This window comes from Pezoporus wallicus, unplaced genomic scaffold, assembly GCF_028554395.1.
Source record: "Pezoporus wallicus isolate ANWC-B61680 ecotype Strahan unplaced genomic scaffold, APGP_CSIRO_Pwel_v1 scaffold_8441, whole genome shotgun sequence".
Classification (NCBI taxonomy): domain Eukaryota; kingdom Metazoa; phylum Chordata; class Aves; order Psittaciformes; family Psittacidae; genus Pezoporus; species Pezoporus wallicus.
Window position 1 is genome coordinate 272,515 of NW_026641359.1, and position 17,151 is coordinate 289,665.

At 42.1% G+C, this 17,151-nt stretch overlaps 1 protein-coding gene across 10 annotated transcripts; it reads right to left on the minus strand.

The window, feature by feature from the left end:
• Positions 1-3,836: 3,836 nt before the first annotated feature.
• On the minus strand, positions 3,837-17,151 carry LOC130606679 (beta-keratin-related protein-like). Of its 10 annotated transcripts, none has more exons than XM_057423197.1 (4): positions 17,047-17,151; positions 16,777-16,864; positions 5,078-5,199; positions 3,837-4,345 (listed from the first exon to the last, which is right to left on the minus strand). In XM_057423197.1, exons 3-4 carry the CDS (start codon positions 5,187-5,189, stop codon positions 3,963-3,965), a joined length of 495 nt encoding a protein of 164 aa, XP_057279180.1. In that variant the 5' UTR covers positions 5,190-5,199; positions 16,777-16,864; positions 17,047-17,151; the 3' UTR covers positions 3,837-3,962. The 10 variants fall into 10 exon arrangements, with proteins under 10 accessions (XP_057279180.1, XP_057279178.1, XP_057279175.1 ...); XM_057423195.1 differs by having other exon boundaries at positions 5,078-5,409; XM_057423192.1 differs by having other exon boundaries at positions 5,078-5,449.

Below are 17,151 nucleotides of genomic sequence, written 5' to 3' on the forward strand. Positions count from 1 at the left end.
CTCAATGGGCCAATCCCTCACCTGCTCACACAGCTGAGAGTGTGGCTATGGCGAGAAGCCAGCACTGGTGTGGAAGAAGCTGCTGCCTGGAGGATGATCTGACATTTTATTTCACTTTTATCTAACACTTGCAGGAGGGTAGTGCCAGGGTGTTTGCTGCTCTGACACTGGTGTTTCCTGAAGCTGGGCTAGGAAGCCCATTTAGCTTCCTGGGAATGGGATGAGGAATGGGAAAGAGTTGTGAGATAGTCAGTGGCTGAAGTCCCCTTATAATGACAACTTGGGATCCATCTCAGTGATGACTATTCAGTTCTAATTGATGGGTGTTTGGAAGGCAAAAAAAATAAGTGTTATTACACAGTTCATCAATTCTGGCTTTCTTTAAAAGCTTTTGATGCCATACACAGTCACAGAGTCTAACTTCCTGGGCCAGGGCTGTGCACCAATGCGCATCCAAGGCAAGCTGGAGATCAGGAAGGAGGACATGACTTGGTTTGATCTAGAAGAACAATGAACATTACCCATTTTAAACCAACTTTAGTTTGCCCTGGCTGCAGTCAGCAAACCATCATCAAAGCTACTGAAAACTCATCCCTAAAGTTGTATTTTCATGCTATAAATTATTAATTTCTTATTGCTGCTGACTCCTAAGTGCTAGAGACCAAACTACTGACCAGGAGATAGTAAATGTTAGTAAATGCACTGCTAATGCTGTCAAAGTCAGCTTTAAAAGGATTAGCATGAGCATTGTTTCTTAACAGCCACTGATGGCTTTACACCTATTAATTGTTAACTCTAACTATCACTACTAGTTCTATAAATCTGTCCCCCGCAGTTTTGTATGCTATTATTTTATGCTTATAAGGTAAAACCCCCAGGAAAGGCAACACTTCATGGCCTGCGTTTGTGAAGTATCTGTCCCTTTCGGGTGTCCAATATAACTGAAGCATCTAACAGCTACTGGAATTTACAGGCTACATAATAAGATAATGAGTCCATAAACGCTAGTCTGGAATTTTCTGCTGATTCCCCACAAGGGTGTCAACCATGCTGAAGAATGGTCAGGAATTCACTCACTCCTGGCCATTATTTTTAGTGATTTATCACTACAGCTCCTTGCTGCATGTTCCAGGCTTACAGAGACTCAACTCTCCTTCCCTAGAAGAAGTCTTTCTGTGCAAAGTGAGACAAAATGAAGGAGAGATTTGCTTTAGGCACTGAATTTAGGACTAAGCCAGCCAGCTAGATTCCCTCTGTCATCTACAGAAAAAGAGGATTTGGGAATTCCAGTCTCTGGCTGCTTTTCTGCCGTTTTTTTTAGAGGAATGTGCCACTCTCTCCAATGGCTGCAACGACCAGTTGTTAACCAGCTTGACAGGGTTTAAATCAACATATCACCCTCAAAGCTTCTGCCCTTGTAAAGATCTCTGCCTGCTATGGTGGATGATTTGGTTACTCCCTTTTAAATTCTTAGGTGATCACCACAGGAATGAGCCCAGGGAAGTAGCTGGTAGCTTAGATGCTTGTAATTGGTGAGGTTAACACACTCCTGGCACAGCACACCATCCTCATCTACTCTGGGGCTGGCTGAAGGCAGCACCCCTGTGAGATAAGGAGAAAGGGTGAAGCAAACCCACAGATGTTTTGGTTTGCAAAATTACACTCACAGTGGCTTTGGTTGTGATAACCATAGAATAACAGAATGAGTTGGGTTGGAAGGGACCTTAAAGATCCAGTTCCAGCCCACTACTATGGGCAGGAGCACATTCCATTAGACTTGGCAGAGACTTTTCATTCTCCAGACACAAACTCTCCTGCCTTCTCCCCCAAGCTTTGGATAAGGTCCATTCCCATGATGGCTGTGAGCTGAACTGCTGGCCCTAACGGCTGGGATAATACAGCTTTCTGAACTGGCATTTGGTTTGGCAGGATGTCTTGTGTCTTGTGTGTAGGCTGGCCAGCAGGAACATGCCTTACTGCAATTCGTTTGTCTTTCACACTTGTTTACACCCTTAACAATTTAAACCCCATCCTTTATAGCAAAGATTATGATTAAATTATGTGGGATGGTTATGAGGAAGCTCTAGGCTGCACTTATGTGGATTGTTCCAATTTTTTCCACAGAATATAGAACTTCAAAGCGTTTCTGTGTGCTGAATGTGTTGTAGATAAGAGTTCAACTGTAATAAACCTAATGACATTGCTGCAGTTTTAGGTCTTGATAATGAGTAATAGTTTCACTTCAAAACACGACCTCATCCTCTTCCTAAACAGATCCTTCATAGCTTTGCAGGTTAAGGTTATTTGCTTTGTCATGGAAAACAATTTGTTTTTCTCTGCTATATTAAAATCGAAGTCTTAAATTTATGAACCTTCTGGTTTTTACATGGTGTAAATTTCATCTGTCAATTGAAAAGATGCTCAAGAGGGTTACCCTACATAAAATCTGGGCTTATGATGTTTAAAAAAAGTTTGAAAACCAGTCCATCAGTGTGCTAAATTAAGCTCTCTTAATTAAACATATACAACACAAATAACATAAGGCTTCCCTTTCCAGTGATAAATTTGCTTTGTGTAAAAAAGTTACAATTCTTCATAGAGTCCACAGATTTATTCAGCCTCCAAGCTCTGCTTCCAGCTGGAGGACTTGGATTTCTTCAACACATTAACCAAAGAATTTTGGTTGGAAAATTTTTCAAAATCTAATGAAGAATTTTACTTGGAAAGGAAACCTTTTGCTGTCTGTTACGAGATCAGAAACAGCCTAAGTCAAGTGTCAGACGGATAATGCACTGTGTGGGGCTCAGACCTAAAAACTAACCCTAAGAAAGGTAATTACAGCAGTTGAAGGAATGATCCAAGTAACAGCACCTGATTTACAAGTAAATTAAGTCATTACTAACAGATAGATCCTCTAACCTCCAGGCAGTTAAAGCATTCACAGCCGAAGGCTTTTTACCTCTATCTCCTAACTCTCTCTTCAGTGGATCAAGTAAGGGTGATTTGGCTTATTCTTCTGTTACATCTTTGTATTAGTGTAAAGCTTCACTGTTACTCCCCAAATTGTTGCCTATAAACAACTCTCTACTGCAAGTAGTCCATTGTGAACAACTTTTTCCTCTCTGTAAGCTAGCAAAAGGATAAAGGCAACCTCTGATCCAACAGTTTAGTGTGATTGTTTAATCCTACCCTTTTTGTGATGAATCCTTACAAAAGATTTTAAGGATGTCCACATATTTTGGACACCACACAAACCAACAATCAGGACATGACTCAAGTGAAGCATCACTTTAGCATCACTGTCCAATAGTTTTAAGACAAGGAGAAAAGAAAGCCAGAAGGCAAATGTAATGGAATATAAACTTTAATTGTAACAGAGCAAGGACTTCATTGCAGCAGAACATAACAATGCAGAGGGCACAGAATACTTTTGCAGGGTTAGCTCAAGGTAGATGTGGTTTGTCTTCTCTGGGGGCTGCAGTTTGTAAGATGATCTTCTGTCTTTGTTGCATTTGCAGCATTTGAAAAATGAGTTGGGTTTTCACCACAACAGTTTGTTTGGGGTTTTTTTGTTCTCTTTTTCTTTTTTAATCCTAGATGACATGAAACAGCGTGGCTCCCACAATCAGACTGGAGCTTTGAGAAGTTTTAAAGTCAGTCCATCCGAGAGGTCAGAATATAGAGAACCTAATTTACACTGATGCTTAGTCTTCTATAAGTGACCTGAATTTCAGCTAAGGACTTTTCTGTGTTTCTCAGAGCTGGGATCTTCTTAGCAGATACCTAATCCAATAGGAGGGGAAATACAATGTCTGGGTTTGTTTCTCAGCCCAGCTACTCAGAACCCCTGCTGCAGCCTGGTACATTGGCCCTCTGAAAACCATGTCCCTCTGCTCACTCATGGACTGGGAATTTACTCTGGTCCCTGCTGGGTCCAGCTTCCCAGGGCATCCTTGCAGTGCTTAGCAGGGCCCACAGCTCCCACTACGGTAAGTCGTGTACCTGCGGGAATAGCAGGGGTAGGAGTACCTGCCACCCAGGGAGGTGCCAGACCCAAAGGAGCTCTGCACATCCTGGGAGCTCCCATACCCAAAGGAGCTGCCTATCTCCAGGGGGGCTGAAGTGCCCACGATGCTCTCCTGAGGGCAGGAGCTGAGGATGGGGCCTGGGAAGACAATGGCCACGGGTGGTGGGTAGACCACGGCACGGGAGTCCCCACAGGAGGTGACGCAGGGCTGGCTCCAGGCATTGGCATACGGCGCGGGGCAGCTCACATCACAGGGCGAGTAGCTGCTGTAGTTGCAGACCTGTCCATTGAAAGACATCTTTCTGGCTGGAAGTAAACCTGAATGAAACACAGAGGGTGGGAGAGCATGGGTGAAGGGTGACAGTGCAGGTGTGCTTGCAAAGGAGAACCCTCATTTATTCAAAGCAGTGATAGTGAAGAACACATTCAGAGAGCAAGTGCCACAGGAAAATCTGGTTAGAGTTAAGAAGTAAGAAAGATTTCATTTTCTATTACTCCATTTCACATCTTGAACTCTTACATTTCACATCTTGAATTCTTACAACATTCCTTATCTGGTGAAGATTGACAGTGCAAGTGCATTTGCAAAGGGGAACTCTCATTTATTCAAATCTTATAATATTCAGAAAGTTACTCTTCTATAGCTAGAGGTATAGTCTGATTGCAATTCATATGCAGAAATCATGACTATTAGGTAACCTGTTAGAAGTCAGCAAAGCCTCATTAACTAGAGAGGAGGATTAACCTAGCAATATTTAGTTAAAAACTGTTTCTAAAACTATTGTCTTCATTTGCAAGTACTCTTAGGCATAGACAAATACCAATAGCCATTCTTTCTCTGAAACATGCAAAAATCTCTTGAAGCTCCATGCTGTCCGTATTTTCCAAAGCTTGCCAAGCTGAAAGAGGTCACTGAATCTATTTTTATAAAAATAACGTTCTTACACTAATAGCAAAAGATATATTAACTGCTCACACAAATTTGAATTCAAATTCTTATTAAATTAGCTTTTGAACTCAGAGAACAGATATAACTGAAGTCACACTTACTCAGTTTGCCACAAGGGTAAAGCCAAGAAGAGTGGTTTGAAGAGCTCTGTGCTCCATGCTCTTTTATAGGATTCCTACAGCAGCTCCAGGGGCTGAGCCACACTTCAGGCATGTAGCTCTTCCTAGTTACAAAACAAACTTTCCTGCATTTGTCACATCAAGGGGTGGAGGGATCCTTGCGTGTTGTTTGCAGTTAAGCAATTATTAGTTGAATGGTATCACATCCATTTTGCAGCCTACAGAAGGCTTTCATCTCAAAACAGGGGCAGTGTTCACCCTTAGTTTCTTTCTACTCATTGCAGACATTTACTTCCTTCTTCCACTTCTCCAAGCTTCAAAGCACGTAACTTTGACCAGTAGAACAGAAGATTGCTGATTTGACAAAACAGACTCATTTTTAAAATGATGTAGTGATTTTGTCATGCTTGGTGTAAAGGTTTTCAAACCTTTTAGTCACAAAGAGAAATGAAACTTAGAGACTTTTATACCACCTTGGCAATGTACCTTTCTGCTCCCCTTTTATCCCTACTCTATTTTTCCATCATAAGTAAAAATAAAATAGAAGTCTATAGATACAGCCCTCAGATGCTTCAGTTAATAGTGGTCACAGCTACAGAAAAGCAGCTCTGTGATGTAAGGGCCTTTCTGATGTTAGTATTGAGTTACTACAGCCTATTTTGAAGGGGTGGTGAAGAGGGGAAAGAGGGCTCATACGCTGCAGAAGTCTTCCTATCTCACTTAATTCCTGGTGAATATTATTGTACATTGCCTAGTTAAAAACATGAGAAAGGGCAAGAAAACCCTTGATTAGGATTGCTGTGAAGGAAGCAGTCTCATGCACAAGTTAATACAAAATGTATTGCTTCTAACAACTCCTTTGTCCTGGTACATGAAGTTCAGAGAGTGGATCTTGGTCTCCCCCTGTACAGGAGTTTGCAACATTTACAACTGAAAAACTGTATCCAACTCCTTACATGATGTAACAGACTACAGATGAAAGCGAGTGATCAAACGCTGGGGTCTTCCTGCACCTACATATCAATATGATGATCTTAAAGGATTTGTATGTCAAAAGTATTGTTTACAGCATTTAGTGGTTGAAGAGCTGAATTAGATTACACTATGATGCCCTTTTGACAGAAAAACTCATTTAAGGAACCGTGTTTCAGCCCCACGATGAGCTGGACCTCCTGTGGATTTATCAGATGGCATGGAAATCCTGTTTTCTTTGCCATTTATTATAAACAGAGACATTATCCTGGTCTTGCTCCTGAACCTACTAGGAAAAGTAAAACCTGAAAAGCAAAGTAACATCAAGCCTAGACGCAGGGCAAGTTAAAGATATCTGGGTTAAGGCATGGTGGTCTGGAGCACATTTTCAGCGTAACTTTTGGCAAGAACATGGGGAGACGTTTCTGGATGGCCCTCATTGCCTTGCATGCACTGGGGCAAATCCAGCCTGCCCCTCTGCACTCACTGCAGGAGGCTGTCACTCTGCAGTGAATGGGGGGATAGTAATCCTTTCACCATACCTAAAACTACTTGGTTTCATTTACTGGTTCCTGGCGGCAGTGACTGTCTGAGCTCTCTATTTTCATGGTTTCTGGGCGACAACCTCATTTACATAAGCTGAAAGATAGTAGAATTATAATTACAAATAACAACACTAACAAGTACAAGACATGCCTGAGATCTCCTCCCAGAGGCTCACTTAATTGCTAAGAGATGTTGCTAAATTATTTGGCCTCTGTCTTAATCATCTCTTTTAGAAATCATCATCAGTGATTGCCCATTTCATGTGGGTGTTACATTGGCTTGGACAGAGCAGTGTTTTACCTGCTGGGAAAAATGCAAAGGGGAAAGGCTAATTTGGAAGCAGAAGAAATCAGATGAAAATTTGTCTGTGGTGTTCACCTAAAGAATGCAGTGACCCATAAGATCAGTTTAAATTAAATGAGTTTCATGACCAAAATGTGTTTCACGGCCCCAGGATTTGTCAGATCTGGAAGGCAGTAGTGGGGAGTCCTCATACTGGACTTTCTAAGTCTTGCAACACGTTCTCCTTGGTCCTGTAAAATACCTCTGGAATTAAATCCCTAAAAAGCCAGATGTATGATAATCGAGGTTGCTAATGCAACATTAACTGCTGTCTGAGTTAGGGTGTATCTCAAAAGGATGGTGGAAGAATGAGGGATGGTGAAGCACATCTATAATCTGGACATCTCCAATTTTTCTCTCTCTGTCTTTACAAGGTATTTACATTTCCATCCCTATGGAAATGACTGTGAAAACTGATCATCTGAAAGTCTTTAAGTTGCACACATACCCATGTTGCCATGACACTTGAAGGTCTGAGGAGCAGGCAGAGACAAGTTGCAGTTCTTGCTGCCGTGGGAGCATGGTAGGGTAGCAGAGCATTGTGGTGTGGGAAAAAATAAACCTGTATTTCCTGGTTTCTAGCACGTCTTGTGGGCTCAGCACCTTTAGGAGGGCAGGTCTACACTAGGCAGAGGTCTCCTGAGCTAGAAGTGACCACCAGTTGTCCTTCTAAAAGGAAAGCAATGACCAGATGGTGCCTGACCTGTGCTAATTGCTTTTCCTCCAAACCACTTCTGAACCATTATCTTTCTTTCTTCATCCTCACCCAATAGTCTTCTTCCTTAGACTTCAGAAATGGTCTCAGTTTACAGTGTCCTTTTTAACTCCTTCCCTGGAAATCATGTTTGTTTTTTGATCACACCAGTTTAGTTTCTGCCCATTTAATACATGCAGCCTTATTTCTCAATCTCGGTCTTTTTATGTATCAAGAGAATATAAACCCCTTGTTTTTCCACTGCTTTATAAACAGCCACTCATTTGTACAACACCCAAAGGAATTGAGTAATTTTTATTGTTGCCTTCTTAAAGGGATTATTAAAAGACTGAGGCACTCAGCATACCAAGTCTTCCTTCTTTTATCTCCTACACTGGTGACACTGAGTCAAAGATAAATGTTTGGAGAACTGTAAGAAACAAAATAGGAGATTGTCCACCTCCAAGACATGATGAGAAGCAAAATTCATGTCTGTGCAACACATTTACAGGAAATTAAGGCTGTGCCATCAGTACGCTGAACATAACTGTGACAGACCCTGGTATGTCTCAGCCCAGAAAAATAATAGGACAGGTACAGGATGGCTAACACAGGTTTCTGAGATTTAACCATATTATTTCTACACTTCTGTTTCTAAATAAAGTAAGCAATACATGTTGGTTATGAATTATTTAGGATTAGTACAGGTAATCCTTTAAGTCAAGGATGATCATGATGATAATCATAGAATCAACTATGTTCAGAAAGATCTTTAAAATCATCAAGACCAACCATTACACCAGGACTGCTAAGACCACCACTAAACCATGTCCCTCTGACTTGGTTCTAAACCCAGCTACATTAGCTGAGAGCTGGGTATTAATTTCTGTGTTTCACATGTCAAAGTTAAAACCTGCCATTTAAACAGGGCACATCTAGTACCCCATTTTGCAGTACTCAGTTCTGGCAATGTGTAGCTAACAGTCAAATGCTGAATATGGACAATGAAATTTAAAATGATTTAAAAGTGTTCCTTCAAAATGTCAAGTTTTCTTTCTCTCTAAATGAATTCCTGTGGAAAGCAAAAAAGTTAAGCTGAAATAGTAGTAGAAGGATTAAACAGAATACTGTGGCTTTGGAAAAGGCCTGACACCTCCAATCACCAGCTCTGGCTTAGTATTTATAACAGTGTAAAAATTAAGCAAACACTAATATATGGCCAACTCATATAGAGATACCAGTTAAGTTATAATAAAGTAAGATAATTTGACAAATTAATTTGCATATTCATAGCAAAGTAAATCTTGATCTCCTTCTGTCCCCAATAAAGCCAACTGAGTTATAACTAAGGTGGAAATCCTCTCCCTTTGACATGCAAGTCTAGGAGCAACATACCCATGATGAAAAGCCATCTAAGGTGGAGTGAGTTAGGAGAAACAATACGGACAACAATTACCTTGACTGAGTGACAAACAGGTCTGTTTGAGGGACAATGAGTACAAATGAGGAAAAGAATCATTCAATTCCCCTAGGGCAAACCAAGAAGCAGTATAAAAGCACCTATAGCCCAGTGTCTTCAAACCACTTCTCTTCGAGAGTCCTTCCACTTCTGCTGTTCAACCAAGTAAGTCACTTTCTGGGGCAGGGGGGAGTTTGAGCTAACACGTCAGTTCAATGTATTTCTAAGAAATTCAGTTTAAGGAATGCTGTGACAAACATTTCAAGATATGAAATAGAGTAATAGAAAATAGTTTCCATTTTCTATATTTTATATTCTATAATAGAGTAAAATGCATTTTGTCTTTTTCACCTCTAACTCTAACCAGATTTTCCTGTGGCACTTGCTCTCTGAATGTGTTCTTCACTATCACTGCTTTGAATAAATGAGGGTTCTCCTTTGCAAGCACACCTGCACTGTCACCCTTCACCCATGCTCTCCCACCCTCTGTGTTTCATTCAGGTTTACTTCCAGCCAGAAAGATGTCTTTCAATGGACAGGTCTGCAACTACAGCAGCTACTCACCCTGTGATGTGAGCTGCCCTGCACCATACGCCAATGCCTGGAGCAATCAGCCCTGCGTCACCTCCTGTGGGGACTCCCGTGCCGTGGTCTACCCACCACCCGTGGCCATTGTCTTCCCAGGCCCCATCCTCAGCTCCTGCCCTCAGGAGAGCATCGTGGGCACTTCAGCCCCCCTGGAGATAGGCAGCTCCTTTGGATATGGGAGTGCCCAGGATGTGCAGAGCTCCTTTGGGTCTGGCACCTCCCTGGGTGGCAGGTACTCCTACCCCTGCTACTCCCGCAGCTATGGGGTATACCACTCTGCTAAGTCTGGCAAGATTTCCCAGGATAGCAAGACCCAGCAGAAGCAAAACCAAAACAAGAGCTCATGAGTGAACAGTGGGATGCGGCTTTTAAAGAGTCAGTGAGAATTCTCAGGAACAGGACATGCTCATCCACCCTGAGAAACAAGTCCAGAATATCAGTTTCCTCTGTATAATAGATCTCTGCTCACTATGTTCTGGCTGTGTGCCCTTTTCACTTTGCTTTCTGTGTAAATCTAACAACTCTGTGTTGTTCCATGCAATATTCCTGTGGTCTGATAAATCTCATTTGTCAGTTCCAATAAAATCCTTTCTGCATCACAATATTGTTTTCTGCTTTTATTTATAAGGTTTCTAAATCAATAGCCCACTGATGCTAAAATAATCCTCAATGACTAGTCTCCTGCATTAGTTATGGTGTTGAAAGAAAATCCCAGACCTTGATATAGATCCTAAATGTTTTATAGCCATGGATGCTATACAAATATGCTATACAAATAGTACGGTAGTAGGGGGCCACAGGGGTGGCATCTGTTAGACGCTTCCTCCATGCTAGAAGCTTCCTCCATGTCCAACAGAGCAAATGCTGGCTGGCTCCAAGACAGACCCACTGCTGGCCAAGGCCAAGCTCATCAGTGATGATGGTAGCACCTCTGGAATAATGTATTTAAGAAGGGAGAAAAATGTGGAATGGAAACTGCAGCCAGAGAAAAGAGTGAGAACATCTGGGAGAAACAGCTCTGCAGACACTAATGTCAGTGAAGAAGGGGGGAGTGATGTTCCAAGTGCTGGAGTGCAGATATCCCATCAGCCCATGCTGCAGACCATGCTGAAGCAGGATTCGCTCTATATCCTATCCCATGGGTGATGATTATCCACCTCCTGAAAGTATAACACCCAGGGTGTTATACTGGGGCATATGTGCTGTTGTGATGGGTAGCAGTAGACAGGCAAGTGCTTGTAGTACTGTGTCCAGTTCTGGTGTCCTCAACATAACAAGGACATGGAACTGTTGGAGCAAGTCCAAAGAAGAACCATGAGAATGATCAGGGGCTGGATCACCTTCCATAGGAAGACAGGCTGAAAAAATTGGGGCTGTTCAACCTGGAGAAGGGAAGCCATGTAGAGACCTCAGAGCAGCTTCCAGTATCTGAAGGAGGCCTACAGGGATACTGGAGAGGGGCCTTCAACAGGGACTACAGTGATAAGACTGTGATGGGTTTAAACTTAAACAGGAGAAGTTCAGATTAGATATAAGAAAGAAGTTCTTTACTGTGAGGGTGGTGAGGCCCTGGAGCAGGATGCCCAAAGAAGTGGTGAATGCTCCATCCCTTGTAGTGCTTAAAGCCAGGTTAGACAGGGCCTTGGGCGACGTGGTGTGAGGTGTTCCTGCCCATGGCAGGGGGGTTGGAACTAGATGATATTAAGGTCCTTTCCAACACAAACCATTCTATGACTATGAGGTAGTATGCATGCCTGTCTGTCTTTTGGACACCAAACACTGAGCAAACCCCACTGGGAAGTGCTCCGAGAATGGTCTGGCTGGTACCTCGCCCTGCACAAAGCCAGCTGCCAGGCGGGCGCAGGTGTGGCTTCCCCCAGATGGAGACTACATGGTTAGGAATGCAGATCTCACTTGGGAAGACAGCATTTTCACAACACCCCTGCAGTCTAGGTGGTTGTTACAGGAAAGACAAGATATCAATGCAGAGTGTTTTTCTTTGCATTGGTTTCCAACTTGGAGGAAGACTTGGGAAGGAAGATACAGGTGTGCCTATTACTGCCATTGGTACAATTAGAATTTGGGTGGGTTTTACTTTCAGCAATAGGTCCTTCCCTTCCAGGCCAGAGAAAAGGCAGAAAATCTTTCTCCATCTGGAATAAAATAAAAGTGGAAGGAAAAATACACTTTTATAGAAGGGTCACAAAGGGCAAGAAGCTACTGATGCAGCCACTTGGCTCATGGGAGGTGATCTGTCACCATTAAGTCCACAAGGATCACTTAAGAGCAAAGGAAATTCTGTCAGAATGAAGCCAGAAGTAAGAAAAGAGGAAAGCAAACCATCTAAAATCCCAGTGGTCTGTGCCTCCCCCACCTACCTGCCTTGTGCTCATTCTGATTTTCTTTTATTCTTTGCTGTTTATTTTTCTACCCTGCATTTGCTTCAACTGTTTTTGTTAAATCAGTACATAAACCTATCAGAGGTAAGCATACTGGGATTAAGACAAATAAACTGACAACTGTTTAAGATAAATAAACAGAGAATGGAGTATCTGTGCAGGAATATCCATTTTTCTCCTGCCAGACCACAAAAAAATTTACTCGGGAGAGGGCAGGGACAAGAATGTGGCCACAAACTCCCTGCTTAGATTTACTCAGTGGGTTGAACCACTCAGGCACTTTGAAGATGTATATAATATTTCCTGCTGTGTAATCCTTAGCCGTCTTTCCATAATAGTACTTAGATGCACATTTTGATACTGTTTTCCTTATTCAACTCTCAGTATCAGCTAAAGATCTGCAAGTGGGGATGGTACGGGTCTATGGTGTGAGACAGATGGCTCATCTCTGATGACTGACCTTTTCTTTTTCCTCCAGATAGCCCCTAAATGGTTACAAACAGCCTATACCCACTTAAAACACCTGAATAGCCCCTGATCCTTCATAAAACCATAGACTGGTTTGAGTTGGAAAGGATCTTAATCTTAATATCATCTAGTTCCAACCGCCTGCCACGGGCAGGGAAACCTTCCAGGTTGTTCCAAGCCTCATCCAACCTGGCCTTGAACACTGCTGGGGATGGGGCAGCCACAGCTTCTCTGAGCAACCTGTGACAACACCTCACCACCCTCACAATAAAGACTTTTGTCCTTATATATAACATGAATTCTTCCGAGAATTTTATATCAAAGCTCGACATATGAAACTAAGGTTGTCTACAGCAAAATACTTTCAAATTTAGCAATTATGTAACTATTTAAAGATTACAGATAAAGATTAACCCATATGAACATAAGAGCAACAGGGTACCCTAATCAATCTGCTGCTGACATCAAAATCTCTGCCTAACATCTCATAAACAAGTTTTTACAGACTGCTTCAAGTTCAAAGGGCTTCCCTGAAGGTAGACTCATGTCAAGCTCTTACAAGAATCATGGTTTTAGCAGAATATATGGCTAGCAATTAAAGCTGCTCTTCTATCTGCATTTCCATACTTGGGAAACTATCAAGTAAATTTAATTTTAGCCAAGTTAGCAGGAATCATATAACAAAAGGAGTGTTCTGGAAATATTTGACGATTGAGAACAGTTTTCCACTTTTCTTAAACTCTTTGTGTATAGAAACCCACCTTGCTCATGAGAATCTGCTGCTTTACCAACTGTTATTTGTTGCATATTCAGCTCATCGTGATGATGCAAAAACTTTCTGACTTATCCTAATTACTCTGGTGTTCTCTGCTTCATCATGTTACACAATGCTACATCTCATGGTTCATTTCCGTTCAAAACTTCAATGACCAGGTCCTTCCTGGTATCAATCCACTCCCTTTGTTGGTTTTGGGTGAGAATGAATCAAGCTCCTCTTTTGTGGTTGTTTTACTTTAATATCCTTCTCCATCTTAAGTAATATTAGGCATCTGGCTTCATGGTCCATGATGCCACAGTATGTCCCATGACATTTACTGCTGACAGTCTGTGAGCTGAATCCTTTGCATCCCCCCAGATAACTGACCACTGCCAATCTGACTGATTGCTGTGATGTACACAGGAATGTTAGGAAGGGTTGAGAGTCTGGCAACGACAGAACATAAATGTTAATCAAGAATCTAGTAGTTGAGCCCTGATGGCCATTGTGTCACTGCCACTTAAAGTCTTGCCCTGTGGAATCCTGTTAGAGGGCAATGATAATAAAAAAAGGTGGAGTTTCCCCTCTTGCTATGTGTCTCCTGTACCATATGGATTAAAAGAAAAGTTGAGGGCTGAAGCATTTATTGGTTTCTCAGGACCAATAAGATCCTGATTAAAGACCTCTTCTGGAATGATCATGTGCTCTATGCCATGGGATTCTGAAAACAAGGCTGCCTGTGACCAAGAATACAGATATTGCCCAACGTTGAAGATACTGAGCCTTGGAAAGAAGACATGCACAGGAGGGACAGCTAGATGCAAAGTTACTGAGTTGGAGTATATTGCTGAATGATTGTTGAAATTATTGTACAGCATATAATATAAGCTGAGATCAGCTAAATTTAGTTGGTGCAGATGGGGGCCTGGTGTCTACATTTGGAAAGCAGTTTGTCCTGGAGTACACACAGAAGTAACTGTAAAGATTGGGGGGGAAGGAGGTGAATAAACAGCATCTCTTAGTACAGTCGGAGCAAAGCCTCTCTTCAGACCATAAAACACCCCTTGCTTTGGCTGTTGGGGTGACGGGAGGTGTATAAGGTTTAAAATCAACAATGTTTCTACTCTGCATTTTCTGTCTTACGGTGAATTGCCCAGATTTGCTAGTTTGTTGATGCCAGCACGAGACCCTTTCTAAGCAGCTTTCTAAGTGGGGACATGAAGCAGGCAAAACAAGTAGATTTGCACCCTGGAGCTTCAAGGTTAATAATCTGTCCTCTTTCTCTGAGTGAATTTTAAAATAAAAGAGATATAAAATACAACACAGTTGTCAAGGAGATGGTTTTAACTTAGCTGAACTACCTCTCATTGCTGCTCATAGAGGCTGAAATCTGATGAATCTAAATATGATCAAAAAGTTTAGAGAAGGATGACGTAGTAAGGTGTAATGGAAAACTGGGAATTGCCTAATAACTTCCAACAGTGAGCAAAATGATTATATGCTGTGAAGCGTTATGTGTAATAGCTTCCTTTCTGAATCTAATCAAACATCATGTGCAAAGGGCGTCTCAGGTCCTCCAGACTATCCCAGGAGCAGTATAAAAGCACACACTGCTCACATCTCTCCCAACAGCTTCTCCTGACTTCTCCTCTGGAACTTGGGTAAGTTTTTAATTCTTTGTGCTTTTTTCATGCACTTATTATAATAACTCTAACTGAATCCTACATAGATGTCTTCCATGACACTAACAGGGTTTGCCTCTCTGAAAAAGCAGCTTCACCAATCCTGCAGAGAGCTTGGAGTTGGCATTATCCAGCTTTTTGAGGGAATGTTGACATCCTTACTAAGTGCTTCTAGGATTCATGACTTCTGGTTCCCAGATAGAAATGAGCTGCTGCCTTATTGCGGCTTTAGTAGAAGGTGAAGCTCAGTTTTGAAGCTCTGTGTAACAGGTGGTCATATAAATCCTGTCCTACAGGTTAACTACTGAGGAGAAGGGACTGGGTGAGATGACAGTTGCTCTCATAAGGTATAGAAGCGCTTGTGCTCCTTTTACAAAGGAACACAACTGAAGGAAGCACTGTTTGTGATGTAGCACTTAAGGGTATGTTCTCACACATTAAGAACAGATATGTCAAAAGTGTAGGTTGCTTGATGTACACAGGAAGAAGAGTTGAGTCTGGCAAGGACAGAAGATAAATGTTACTCAAGCAGTGTGATCAAGAGGTGGGAGAGAGAGACAGGAACTACAAAGCCACTTCATTTCTGTTCAGGAAGGTACCCAAGTGGGTAGCATGGGGAATGGAACTAGATGATCTTAAGGTTCTTTCTAACCCTAACCATTCTATGAGTCCTCATTGAATATTCTTGAGTGCCTGAACACAGATCTCTGACCTAACATGGAATTGCTTCACACAGTTTTCTGCCTTTCAGATCCACCTCCACCGCAGAACAATGTCCTCCTACAGACAGCTGTGCAACTACCAGTACTCCACACCATGTGAGGTGGCCTGCCCCCAGCCCATTGCCAATGCCTGGAATGAGCCCTGTGTTACGTCATGCAGTGACTCCAGGGCAGTGGTCTACCCACCCCCTGTTGTGATCACTTTTCCTGGGCCAATTCTCAGCTCCTGCCCTCAGGAAAGCATAGTGGGATCCTCAGCACCAGCTGCCATTGGGACCTCACTTGGCTATGGTGGATCATATGGTTACAGAGGCTCTTTTGTTTACGGGGGATCACAGGAAAGCAAGTTCTCATACCCTTATTTTTCTCAGAGGTTCACAGGTTATCGCTCTAAGTGTGAGCCCTGCCAACCCCAGCAGGAGTACACTTACACCAAGAGCAGCCAGGATACTGAATGCAAGATACAAACTCAAGAGTAAGATGGAGCTTTTAAGATGTTGACATAAAAAGGCTGAGTCTTTCTAACAGTTCAAATTGTATTTGTGCTTGTACCTGCTTATGTACTTTTCTTTTCTATGTGTTCACCTATTCTTCTCATGGTCCAGATTTTCAAATGCAGTAAAATTCCATTCAACCTTGTAACGTTATAGAAGTATCATAATGGAAAAGTTTGTATACTGTGATTTCTCCCTTTTGGTACTGCCTGATGTCAATCAAGAGTGATGTTAACAGATGAAAACTGGACTGCATTGTCAACCTTACAGCTACAAAAGAAGAAAAGAGCACTGTGCTTGAAATGAAACTTCCTGAAACAAGAAACCTCAGTTGGAAAAGCCTCAGATTCCTTGCTCTCTGTATGATCATGTTTTGCTTTTGTAAACTTTCTTTTCTATTGCCTATTAAAAAAATCATGCTGCATCATAATTTTAGCATTCTGGGTTTGCTTTCTACCTGTTTGAATGAAATAACATCATTGTGCAGGCATTGGTGTTTCCATCATTGTTAAACCCTGCAGCAACAAGAGAGCTAAGACCTTAATCAATCAAACCCACCCTGTTAATCCTCTGCTTGGCAATGAGTTCTGCCAACTTCCATGGCCACTTTAGACCTTGTACTGCACCATTTTGAACTGCTAGAAAACTGCTGGAGAAAGAAAATAATACAAGGAACAGAAAAGAGAATTGCTATTATTTTCACACCCAGAAGCATGCATGCAATAGTAAAACAAGGCAGCATAGGACACTTACTTGAAAGCAGCAGTTAGCCAAGCATACTTTCTTATAATGCAATAGGGTGTATCTTCATTGCACCTTCAATCTTACCCCTTCCCTTAGTCCTAAAAGGCTATCCAGTAGTCTACATCTGGAATTCTAGTGAAGTATTTCAGCAAGAAACTTGGTACTAACCCAGCACCCTGCTAAATAGGA

Bases quoted from the DNA above. Each gene is read 5' to 3' on its own strand.
- LOC130606679 (XM_057423197.1), bottom strand. From the start codon at position 5,189: ATGCCTGAAGTGTGGCTCAGCCCCTGGAGCTGCTGTAGGAATCCTATA. The intron at 4,346-5,077 runs GTAAGTGTGACT...TGTTTCATTCAG, and splicing joins TTACCCTTGTGGCAAACTGA to GTTTACTTCCAGCCAGAAAG.